Source organism: Camellia sinensis, chromosome 10 (assembly GCF_055761805.1).
Source record: "Camellia sinensis isolate YWXY chromosome 10, ASM5576180v1, whole genome shotgun sequence".
NCBI classification, from domain to species: Eukaryota; Viridiplantae; Streptophyta; class Magnoliopsida; order Ericales; family Theaceae; genus Camellia; species Camellia sinensis.
Window position 1 is genome coordinate 5,852,600 of NC_138970.1, and position 12,036 is coordinate 5,864,635.

General features: G+C 33.1%; 2 protein-coding genes across 2 annotated transcripts; both read left to right on the top strand.

Annotated features, from left to right (window-relative positions):
• On the top strand, positions 1-471 carry LOC145800104 (uncharacterized). The gene has a single exon (XM_082889748.1). It carries the CDS (start codon positions 1-3, stop codon positions 469-471), a length of 471 nt encoding a protein of 156 aa, XP_082745874.1.
• A 7,149-nt stretch (positions 472-7,620) lies between these two features.
• Positions 7,621-11,685, top strand: LOC114266068 ((-)-alpha-terpineol synthase). The gene is made up of 7 exons (XM_028206969.2): positions 7,621-8,002; positions 8,092-8,359; positions 9,459-9,834; positions 10,036-10,254; positions 10,355-10,493; positions 10,616-10,864; positions 11,117-11,685. Exons 1-7 carry the CDS (start codon positions 7,781-7,783, stop codon positions 11,411-11,413), a joined length of 1,770 nt encoding a protein of 589 aa, XP_028062770.2. The 5' UTR covers positions 7,621-7,780; the 3' UTR covers positions 11,414-11,685.
• The last annotated feature ends 351 nt before the right edge of the window (positions 11,686-12,036 follow it).

Here is a 12,036-nt window from a genome sequence, read left to right on the forward strand (position 1 = left end):
ATGGTAAGGTTAGATAGAGCTATGTGCAATACAAAATGGAGGTCTACCTTTTCTGAAGGACTGGTTCAAAATCTTCCACATACCTACTCTGATCATTCACGTCTGATGATTTTCACCCAAGGTAAGGCTTCCCCTTCTCTTAGAGGTAACTCTTTTAAATTTATGGTTGCTTGGATTTCTCGTATTGACTTTCAGTCTGTGGTGAAGAGTAATTGGGCTAACTCACCTCCCCCTCTTATGGATAAAGTGGAGAAACTAGCTTGTAAGGGTAGTGAGTGGAATAAATATAAGTTTGGAAATATTTTCAGAAATAAGAGTTGGTTGCTAAGGAGGATTGAGGGTATTCAGAAATCCCAAAATTATAATTATTCCCACAACCTCCATCTCTTGGAAATGGATCTCATTGAGCAGTACAATAAAATCCTCTATCAAGAAGAGCTATTATGGTTTCAAAAGTCTAGATCCAACTAGATTACCCAAGGGAATAGAAACACTAAGTTCTTCCACCTTTCCACCTTGACTAAAAGAAAGAAATGTAAAATTGAGACTCTCAAGAATGAGAGTGGTATTTTGATTGATAACATTGATGCTTTGAAATCCATGATTTTTGATTATTTTGTGGAACACTTTTAGAGTACTCCAACTATCCAACTGGATCATTGGAATAACCTCACTCCTGATGTGATTAGGCAGGAGGATAATGATGAGTTGTCTAGGGAGATCATTAGGAATGAAATCTGAAGGGCTGTAAAAAACATTAAGGTATGCAAAGCCCCTGGCTGAGATGGTTTCCAAACTAACAATTGGTCCTACTATGTGTGAGTTTGTCAAAAATTACTTTGCTACCAGCTCCATACCCCATCAGATCAATAAAACTATCATTGCTCTTATTCCCAAAATTGAGAACCCTGAGACTATTAAACAGTTCCGCCCCATAAGCCTTTGTAATGTGTCCTATAAAATCATTTCCAAAATCCTTGTTGGGCGAATCAGACCACTCTGGAATAAAATTGTTAGCCCCAACCACTGTAGTTTTGTTCCTAGTAGATCCACTAGTGACAATATCATTATCACCCAAGAGACCATTCATACCTTAAGCCATAAAAAAAGGAAACTTGGGGGAATGATACTGAAGATTGACTTGGAAAAAGCATATGATAACATATCTTGGGACTTCCTTGAACATATTTTGAGCGAGTTAAAGTTCCAGAATAGCTTCATTGAGCTTGTGATGTGTTGTGTCACATCTGTTACTACTACTGTTTTGTGGAATGGTGAACCCCTACCAGATTTAAACCTACAAGGGAGTTAAGACAGGGTGACCCCCTCTCTCCCTATTTATTTGTGTTGTGTATGGAAAGGCTATCTAATATGATCAGATCCAAGGCCGAGAATAAGTTGTGAAAAGGGGTTCAAGTTGCTAAAAGTGGACCATGCCTGACACACTTATTCTTTGTTGATGATCTGATGCTTTTTACTAGAGTTGATATGAATAATTGTGATACAATTATGAATGTCATGAATGAGTTTTGTGAGATTTCTGGTTTGAAAGTCAATGCACATAAATCCAAATTGTATGTTTCCTCTAACATTAATAGGAGAAATGCTATAGAGATGAGTTTCAAATGTCGCATTTCTTTGGCTGATGATTTGGGGAAATATCTTGGAGTTCCCCTTATTCATGGTAGAGTGAATAGAGGGCACTTCAACACAATTTTGGAAAAAAATGCAAAAGAGGCTAGCTAGTTAGAAAGCTAGTGTGCTATTGTTAACAGGTAGAGCAACACTCATTTAATCTGTTAGTTCTGCATTGCCTGCATACACAATGCAGACTATGGATATGCCCATTAAAGTGTGTAATGACATTGAGAGACTCAATAGGAATTTTTTGTGGGGTGACACCCTAGTAAAAAGAAAAATGCATTTAGTCAAATGGGAACTGGTTTGCCAATTGAAAAAACTGGGTAGACTTGGGATTAGGAAAACCAAAAATCAGAACCTAACTTTGCTTACTAAGTTGAGCTGGAAACTGATTTCTGAAAAAGGTGCCTTGTGGAAAGATGTCGTTAAGAATAAATATCTTAAGACAACAAACTTGAATGATTGGCCTAGAAGTAGACCTGCTTTTCATGTGTGGAAGGGCATTTTGAAAACTAGAAACACCTTGAGAAAATATGTGAAATGGGAGATTGGTAATGCTAAGAATGTAGATTTGTGGAGTGACTGGTGGTGTGGTGACAAGCCATTTATTAAGTGTGTTCCTCAGACTCTGCAAAATTAATTTTTTGGTACTGAGAATGTTTCAGTGCACAATCTTTTTAATGAACAAGGAGATTGGGATGTGATGAAAGTTAATGAACTTCTATTTTGTGTTTCATCACTTATCCTTAATTTACATCCTCTTAATGCTAATATTGATTCACCTACTTGAAAAGGTCCAGGTGATGGAAAGTTCTCTACCTCTAGTGCCTATAGGATCATTTCTGGTAACTTAGGACTGGAGGAAGACTGGAGTTGGATGTGGAAATTATGGCTACCACAGAAACTTAAAAGCTTTCTGTGGATTGTTATGCATGGTAAAGTCTTAACTAATCAGTTGAGAAAGAAAAACGTCATGTCTTCAGACCCTAGCTGTCCCAATTGTAATGAGGTGGAAGACATGAACCATCTATTTCGAACTTGCTACAAAGCTAAAGTTGTTTGGTTAGCTATGTTTGGTAGGCCTTGGTATACTACCATGATTCAAGAACCTTGGCTGGATTGACTTTTCTCCAATTCCAGAAATAAAACTCATTTTAATGCTTAAACCACTTGATATACTATTTTTGTTGTTTGTCTTTGGCAAATATGGAAAAACAAAAATCAAAAAAAATTTCAACAAACTGTGACTCTTAGCCAACACAGTGTAAAACTTATTTTGAGCTATGCCAAAGAGATCAACCAAGCCTTTAACATGGCCATTGTTAATGCTAGACCAGCTTTTAATTTGATTAAGTGGATTCTCCCCCCTGTAGGTAGGATTAAATTGAACACGGATGGCTACAGAAAGCTAGGAGGTGATGGTGGCTTTGTAGGACTATTTAGAGATGACGCAGGAACATGGTGTTGTGGCTACTATGAAAGAATACCTCATGGTACAAGTCTAGAAAATGAACTTTGGGCTATCTATAAAGGTCTAACAGTTCTGCTACAAAGAGGATGGAACAAAATCATAATTGAGATGGGTGCTATGCAAGCTATGAAGCTGTTGGAGGAGGAAATAGAGGCGAGCTCGCTGTACAAAGGTCTCTTAGACGATGCCAAGATTATCATGAGAGGTTGTGAATGTATTGTGCAGCATGTATTCAAAGAGGGAAATATGTGTGCTGATGCACTCGCAAAACTTGGAGCTAAACAACCAGAAGATATCCTAGTCGTGAATAAGCCACTGGCTGAGATCCGAAATCTGCTTGTTGCAGATATCATCGGTAGAGCTAAGGAAATGGCTTAGGCCTTTGTTTATGTTTTATTTCCGATGTACCTAAAAAAAAAAAAAGATGCAATAATTGAGGAATAATTACATGTACATCATCTTAACTATCTGAATTTATCCCTTTTGTTATTGAAATTAAATTTGTATAGTGTGAGATTTATGTGTAAAAAAATTTACACAGTAAGATAATAGTTTTAAGTAATTTTTGAATAATTAATTTTAAATTTGTAGTATTACTCATAATTGAGGGAAGAAACATAAATAGGGCAATGTCTTGTCTTCGGTTGGTTGGCATGCGGAGAGGGGGAGGAAATGGAAGTGCATTGTTGGGAAAACTATAAGGGGTAAATTGCACTAATTACTTCTCTTGAGATTTTTAATAATTACAAACATTTCTTTTGAGATTTTAAAAATTAAACTAACTTCTCTTATTTTAGCAAATATTTATCTTCTGTTAATTTTTCCCTAGACACCGTTAACTCTTGCAATGAAATGTTAAAAATACCCTCTATTTATTCTTTTATTATCTTTTTCCCTTCACTAACCATTACCTATTTCCCCTTCCACTTTGTAGCTATCCTAGCCACTACTCCTTGCTTGTAACTCAAATTTTAAAGTGAAATTATTGTGTTTTATTACAAATTTTAAAGTGAAATTATTGTGTTTGAAAAAAATTAATGATACAATTATGTATTTTTATGATAATATTATGCATTTTTATCGAAATATTACTCAATAATTTGGAATATGTTATAATCTATTATGATTTAGAAACATTTTGATTAAAAAAAAAAATTAATACTACCATAAAAGTACATAATTGTATCACAATTGTTATAACAAATAATATATAATAATAAATTATCATCACGCTGTTAGAAAATTAGATAACATTTGCCACAAAAATTTATGATATTTATAAAGAAAATACATAATAAAATGGTGTGGTGGTGTTAATGGTGGTGGTCGTAGTTGTATTGTTATTCGAAAAATGGTGGGATGGTGGTGATAGTAATTGTATTAATCAATTTATGTCTCCAAACCAACTGTTACCAAAAATGAAAAATTAACATGATTTAATTTTATGGTAGGTTGAATAGTGATTTTCAAATCAAATTCATTTGGGTTTAGTGTTCTTGATAGAGCATGAATGTTTGGTTGAATAAAGAAATAAAAAATTTGGAATGATGAACTTCAATTAAGTGAATGAGAAATCAAAAAATAGGAATTGAATTTAACAAATTTTTATAGTGGGTCTGGTGCTTTTGGGTGAAAGAAGTTGTATGCTTATCTTTTGTAGACTGCTAGAATTTTGCCAAAATATATATTTACGAAGACGGTTAAAAAATATGAAAAATGTGTATATTGTATGTATTTTATTAGAAAAATTCTATAATACACACACTATTTTGGGGTGTGTACCATATGCCAAGTTATGACATTTGTATTTTTCGGTTATGACCTATTTTGGTGTTAGTGATGATTTGTTATAACAACTGTGATATAATTATATATGTTTATGGTATTATTATTATGAACATGTTACTTAATCATAATAGATTATATCATATTTCAAATTATTAAGTAATATTTCGATAAAAAAGGCGTAACATTATCATAAAAATATACTAAAAAAAAATTAATGGTGTCTAAGGAAAAGTTAATAGAAGGGGATATTTGTATGTTATTAGTTAAAATAAGTGAGGTCAGTATAATTTTTAAAACTTCAGGAGAGATCTCTATAATTGTCAAAAAACTCGGGGAAGGTAAGTGCAATTTACCTAATTATAAGATATTTTCGGTATATCATGCGGTATAAGCTATGTAGTATTTTTAGTCAATAAAAATCACATCATATATTAAGTGGGTAATCATTTATCTCATAAAAATTTACTGAAGGTGAGTCAACATATTTTATTTTAAAAATTTTTTGTTACATGATTGGCTTGAAAAATCATATAAATAATGCCATATAATACAATGAAATTATTGAATAATTATCAGGCAATGCAATATACGCAGTTATTTTCTTAAACAATGATACTACTACAACCACCACATTTACATATCATAAAGTATTTACTATTATGTTCACAATTAAATTAGTAACAAAAAAGAGTAGTGTGGAGTCATTTAAATCAATATAATGATAATGAATTTAATGGGATGATAAACACTTTATAATATATAAATCTAGTAACTATAATATATTATTATTTATCCAATTATCTAAAGTAGGTAACTGAAGAAGAAGTTTTCGTACATCTTCTTTGTATATATAAAATTCCTTTTAAGTGAGTGTAGGTGGATTATCAATATAATGATAATGAATTTAATGGGATCATAAACACTTTATAATATATAAATCTAGTAACTATAATATATTATTATTTATCCAATTATCTAAAGTAGGTAACTAAAGAAGAAGTTTTCTTACATCTTCTTTGTATATATAAAATTCCTTTTAAGTGAGTGTAGGTGCACTAATCTTTTTCATGTATGATTGGTTTCAATCTTTTCAAAATCTTTACCAAATAGTTTATTTAGAAAGAAAGGCTTAAAAATTATAAATGGGAAGAGAGATACAATCCTTATCTTGACATGAGAGGACGGCTTTAGATAGTTTTCAAGAAACACCTTTAATTCAATACCCAAATATCCAATTTCTCCAATAATGCACCGTGATTTAGCCTCTCTTTGGCGAGCAAGGATCCTCTAGAGTGATTTTTTTCTAAAGTTTCCTAGAGTGTTACATTGTGTGGTTGAGATTTACTGGTAAGTCACATCAATTTTTCTGATGTGACTTGCCAGTAAATCTCAACCACACAATGTAGTACTCTAGGAAACTTTAGGGAAATTTCACTCTAGAGGATCCTTGGTGCTGTTTGGCAAGTTAGTTTTCAGGCTTTTTTGACTATTTTAGCCACAAAAAACAAAATAGGCTATTTTAGCCATAACAAACAAAACATCACATCCAACCCATAATCATTACATTCCTCTCTCACAAAAAAAGTCAAAAAAGCCAAAAAGCCAAAAAACCCTTCCCAAACCAAGCTTTTTAGCCCAGGCTAAAATAGCCAAAAAAGCCAAAAAGCCAAAAAGCCAACCCACTTCCCAAACCAAGCCTAGATTTTGAATTTGATTTCACTTATATACTGGATTGAATAAGCCACGATTGAGAATTTTGATCAAGAATGTATCACTGTGTTGGTACTCACTGGGGTGTGGTAAAGATAAGAGCTTATTTGTAGTTGTCATCTTGTCCACTGCTTCTGCTTGATTTTTTATTTTTTTATTTTTGTAATTTTCTCCATGTGATCTATAGATGGCCTCTTGGCTTGTTCTATAGTGATTTTTTTATTTTTTATTTTCCTTGTATTCACTACAACATATATGAGTTTTAAAAACTAAATGTTTTGATCGCAAATGAAAATTTTGTTGTAAAAAAGGGACTAATTTTCATTGTCACAAGGAGTCGTTAGAAGGTCATCCCGAAAAGTCAAAAATAAGGATTTAAGCGACAAAATTTTGAAAATATCACTGATAAATAGATTTTTAGAGACAAAATAATTTGGTTTCAAAATGGTTTATTTTTTGAGATAAAAAATTGATTTCAAAAGGATAATAATTCATCACTAATATCCAATTTTCTTTACTAAAAATATAATTACACTTTTCCTAATAAAAATATTTGGTTCTTAAAAAATAATTTTGTCCCTAAATTTTGATTTATAAAATCTTAATTTTTTGTAGTGATTGTTTTAATCCTAGTAATAAAAAAGCCAATAATGTGCATTGTGAAGAATTATGCACACAACCAATGAATGAATATACATTATACATATAATTTGGCATCAAACCACAACAGGCTAAAATGAACTATGGTCAAAAAATAAATAAAATAAATATTTTATTTATTTTTTACTTTTTACATAGACAATCGAATCTCAAAATGATTTAGACAGTCTAAATCAAACAAAAGATGATAAATATCTCTTAAAACTAATTTCGGTGTGACATTTGAGTCAAATTTCCAACATGTGGGTAATTCATCATGAAAGGGCAAAGGTGATGATGTATCATACATATCTGTTTCCCATTAATTTAACATTCACCCAGTCAAGCAAAAAAATCACATGCGCAATGGCAACAAGACAAGAGAAGGCTTTAATAAGGGTTAGTGCATATCTCTTGATTTTATTTATTTTTTTGGTTTCAACAGTGATATGGGCATGCTATATAAGTCTGGGTTGTTATTATCAAACTCAGCCAAACAATCAAAGCAAGCTTTGTAAGAAACACATTGCAATGGCTCTTAGCTTTGTAGTTCCCCTCTCTCTTCACACTTTCACTCTACCTTATCCAAGCTCTTCCCCACAATTAGTATCCATTCATGGCCGATCTCTGCGTACTGTTCGATGCATTGTTGTTTCAGAGCCTTGCAATCAAAAGCTTGTTAGACGATCTGCGAACTACCAACCTCCCATTTGGGACTATGGCTATGTGCAATCACTAAATAGTCAATATGTGGTATATATATAGTTAATGTTATTATATTGTGCTTCATTAGTGGATTCAAAACAATGGTAATTTCGCTAACAATGAAATTGTTTTGTTAGGCAGATGTATATGCAAAAAGGGCTGCAAAATTGAAGGAAGAAGTGAAGGTAATGCTTAAGAAAGTAGTGGATATGGATCCACTGGATGGACTTGAGTTGGTTGATGACTTGCAAAGGCTTGGAGTGTTCTATCACTTCAAGGAAGAGATAGAGAATGTTTTGGAAAGCATATACAACTACAGTGATGATAAGTGGAGCAAAGAGGATTTGTATGCTACAGCTATCAAATTTAGACTTTTGAGGCAACATGGGTATAATGTCCCTCAAGGTACTTCAATAACTTCCTCAATTTTTTTTCCATTTTTTTTTTAGAAAAAATTATACAGTAGTATATTTACTTTTTACCCTCTGTGTCAATTTAATCCATGAAATTGCAATTGTATATTATGCTCTTAATTTTTTTTTTATAATTTCTCTCAATTCAGTCTAATTGATGATATCTATTAGCATTTAAGAAAGAAAAAATAAATTATAAATTATGCACGTGAGCCACACGTCATGCTTTCAGGGGAAAATTATATATTTGCCAATATATTCCCATTTAACAGTGAGTTACGTCACTCATAAATAACCCATATACATGAAGAAAGATAGGAGAAGGAAGAAGGTGGTGAGGGGGCTTGGGTAGGGATAAGAATGTGGCGACAAGGCTCTAGGCTCAAAGCTCAAAGATGGAGGGGGAAGTGATATAAGGCGAGAAAGGGGCAGAGATGCAATAGAGGGGAGTTAGGCAACGAGGGTGTTAGGGAAGAGCCAATAATGTGATGTGGAAGTGGGGAGGAGCCGGAGCCGGGATAGTGGAAGGTGAGGGTGGTGGTGCAACCATGCAGTGAGTAACAAGTAGTTAGTTGATGGTCGGTTTTGGGAATGGATAGAGGTGGTGCAGGTGGTTGGTTACTGGTGGTGATTGGTTTTAAAGGTGGATGTGGTAGATGGAGCTTGTGCATGTGGTTAGTTGATGATGGTGGTTGGTGGCGGTGATGGCAATTGTTGAAAAAGAGGAAGATAATGGACCATTTTTCCCTTGAAAAAAACGACACATGCCTAATTTTGTCAAAAAACCAGACAGTATTGTATATTAGACCCAATTGAGACAATAAAAAATTTAGCACAAAATTAAGTTAATTGTAATTACAAAAACCAAATTGACAGAAAGAGCAAAGTGTAGTGTATACCAGTGTAGTTTTGCCAAAGATTTACGAGGGAAACCCCCCCCCCCCCGGGGGGAAAAAAAAAGAAGAAAAAGCATAAAAAATAAATAAATGAGAATTGAAGGGAAAAAAAAATGGTAAGCTGAAACAATTGGGCGTTAATGCTTGAGCTTTTTATCTTCATTTTAGCTAATTGGTAGCTAGTTTGGATTGCAGAGATTTTTAACAATTTTCAGGACGAAAAGGGCAATTTCATGGCATGCCTTTGTGATGATACAAAAGGACTACTTTGTTTGTATGAAGCCTCGTACCTTTCAATTGAGGGTGAAAGTATATTGGATGAGGCTAGAAATTTCACAACCAAAAATCTCAAAGAAAACCTCAAGAAAGACATTGATCAGAATCTTGCCATGCTAGTTAGTCATGCCTTGGAGCTTCCATTACATTGGAGGATGATTAGACTAGAGGCAAGGTGGTTCATTGATGTGTATGGGAGAAGATCAAATATGAATTCTATATTGCTTGAGCTTGCCAAATTGGATTTCAACATGGTGCAAGCAACTCATCAAGAAGATGTAAAACAAATGTCAAGGTGAGAAATGTGATGTAATACGACAATGATATTTGTCACCAGATGAATTTCATTATTTTTTTTTCACCTATGGCGCGGATACACACATCAAATTCAACGGGTGTTACATACTAGCTTTTAATGTAATATTCTCATCCATATTATATATTTATAGTATTTCATATACTTAATATATTATTCTCGTCCTTCTTATGAATATAGGTGGTGGAGGAGTACAGGTTTTGGAGAAAATTTGAGCTTTGCTAGGGATAGGTTGATGGAGAATTTTTTATGGACTGTAGGAGTGATTTTTGAGCCTCAATTTGGATACTGTAGAAGAATGTCCACGAAGATCAACTCACTAATAACAACAATTGATGATGTATACGATGTGTATGGTACATTAGAGGAACTTGAACTATTTACCAATGCCGTTGAGAGGTTGGTAGAAGTAATTGTGTTAATATCTATAATTGTATTTGAATGCTTTTTAAATATATTTGACATAATGAGAAATCAAAATATATTCCTTCACTTTTAGGTGGGATGTCAGTGCAATCGAACAACTTCCAGACTATATGAAGATATGTTTCCTCACTTTGTTCAATTCGATTAATGAAATGGCTTATGACGTCCTTAAAGGACAAGGATTGAACATCATTTCGTACCTCAAGAAAGCGGTAATCACATTCTTCATGAACTAATATTTCTTAATCTTTCTTTGGTCATGTTCAAAGTAACTTTCTATGTCCTTCATTTTATGTAGTTTTTTCAATTGATTGAACCATTCTAATTGTATCAGTGGGCAGATATTTGTAAATCTTACTTATTGGAGGCAAAGTGGTATTACAACAGATATACACCGACCTTGAAAGAATACATGAGCAATGCATGGATTTCAATATCAGCTCCGGTTATACTAGTGCATTCCTATTTTTTTGTTACTAAGCCAATAACAAAGCAAGCCTTGGAAGGCTTAGAGAGATATCATAACATAATTCGTTGGTCATCATTGATTTTACGACTTTCAGATGACTTGGGAACATCATCAGTAAGCAATCTATGCCCTTTTACTTTCCATAAAAAGGTTCATTAGGAATCAATTTAGGCCTAGGATAAGATAAAGTGAAGGGAAAGAAAAATGCTTCAAAATGGTCCTCTTTAATGCATTGTTATAGATATATATTTTTTTCCCTTTCTAGTTCTATCCAAGATCTAAAAAATGTCAAAGTTGAAGTTAAAAAACGATTACTCCGTTTAAGTATTGCACCTAGTTTTATGTATCTTATTTTCTTTGATTCAGGATGAGTTAAAAAGAGGTGACGTTCCTAAATCAATCCAATGTTACATGCATGAAACTGGTGCATCAGAAAAAGAGGCTCGGGAACACATAAAATACTTGATTGGGGAGACATGGAAGAAGATGAATGAAGATGGTGTTTCAGATTCTCCCTTCACTCAGACTTTTATTGGAATTGCAATGAACCTTGCTAGAACGGCACAATGCATGTATCAGTACGGAGATGGGCATGCCTCTCAAGGTCGTGACACTATAGATCGTGTCTTGTCATTACTAATAAAACCCATTCCCCTTATGTAGACAACGGTTAATAATTAAGTATTATGTTAGTCGGAAAACATCATTCTATAAAGCCTAAAGTCTCAGGTTGTGTAAGATAATTTGTGTAATTAGTCCATCAATAATTGTTGTGATTACTCATAATTGCAACTGTTTGAACCACTTTGGTATCTTTCTTTAAAATTATGCTTCTTTGATAGATTGGAAGTCATGAATGACAATTTGGTTGAAGACTGATGATGAATCGATTGTACATTCACCTTACATTTTAATGAAAATCCACATTACACAAACTTTAAGTAGAGTTGTGTCACAACAACCAAGAGAACATATTTAAATGGTTTGGAACTCTATATTATAGATGGTTCTGTATACATAACATAATTTTTTCTTCTATCATACTCTTCATGATTTTAAGATAAATAAGGAGGAAACAGTTAGACTAGCAAGTCTAAGCTAGTTTGTGAAATTCAAGATTTCTGACTAAAAAGATGTATGCAAAAAATTATAAATTGTGCAAGGGAAAAATTGAAATCTCTTTTGCACAATATTCAAGTTTGCAGCAAACAAAGAAAATAAATCCACATTTTTCTATAGGAAATGATAAATGAATATTTTTGGCCTGTAGTTCTTGATAAACCTCA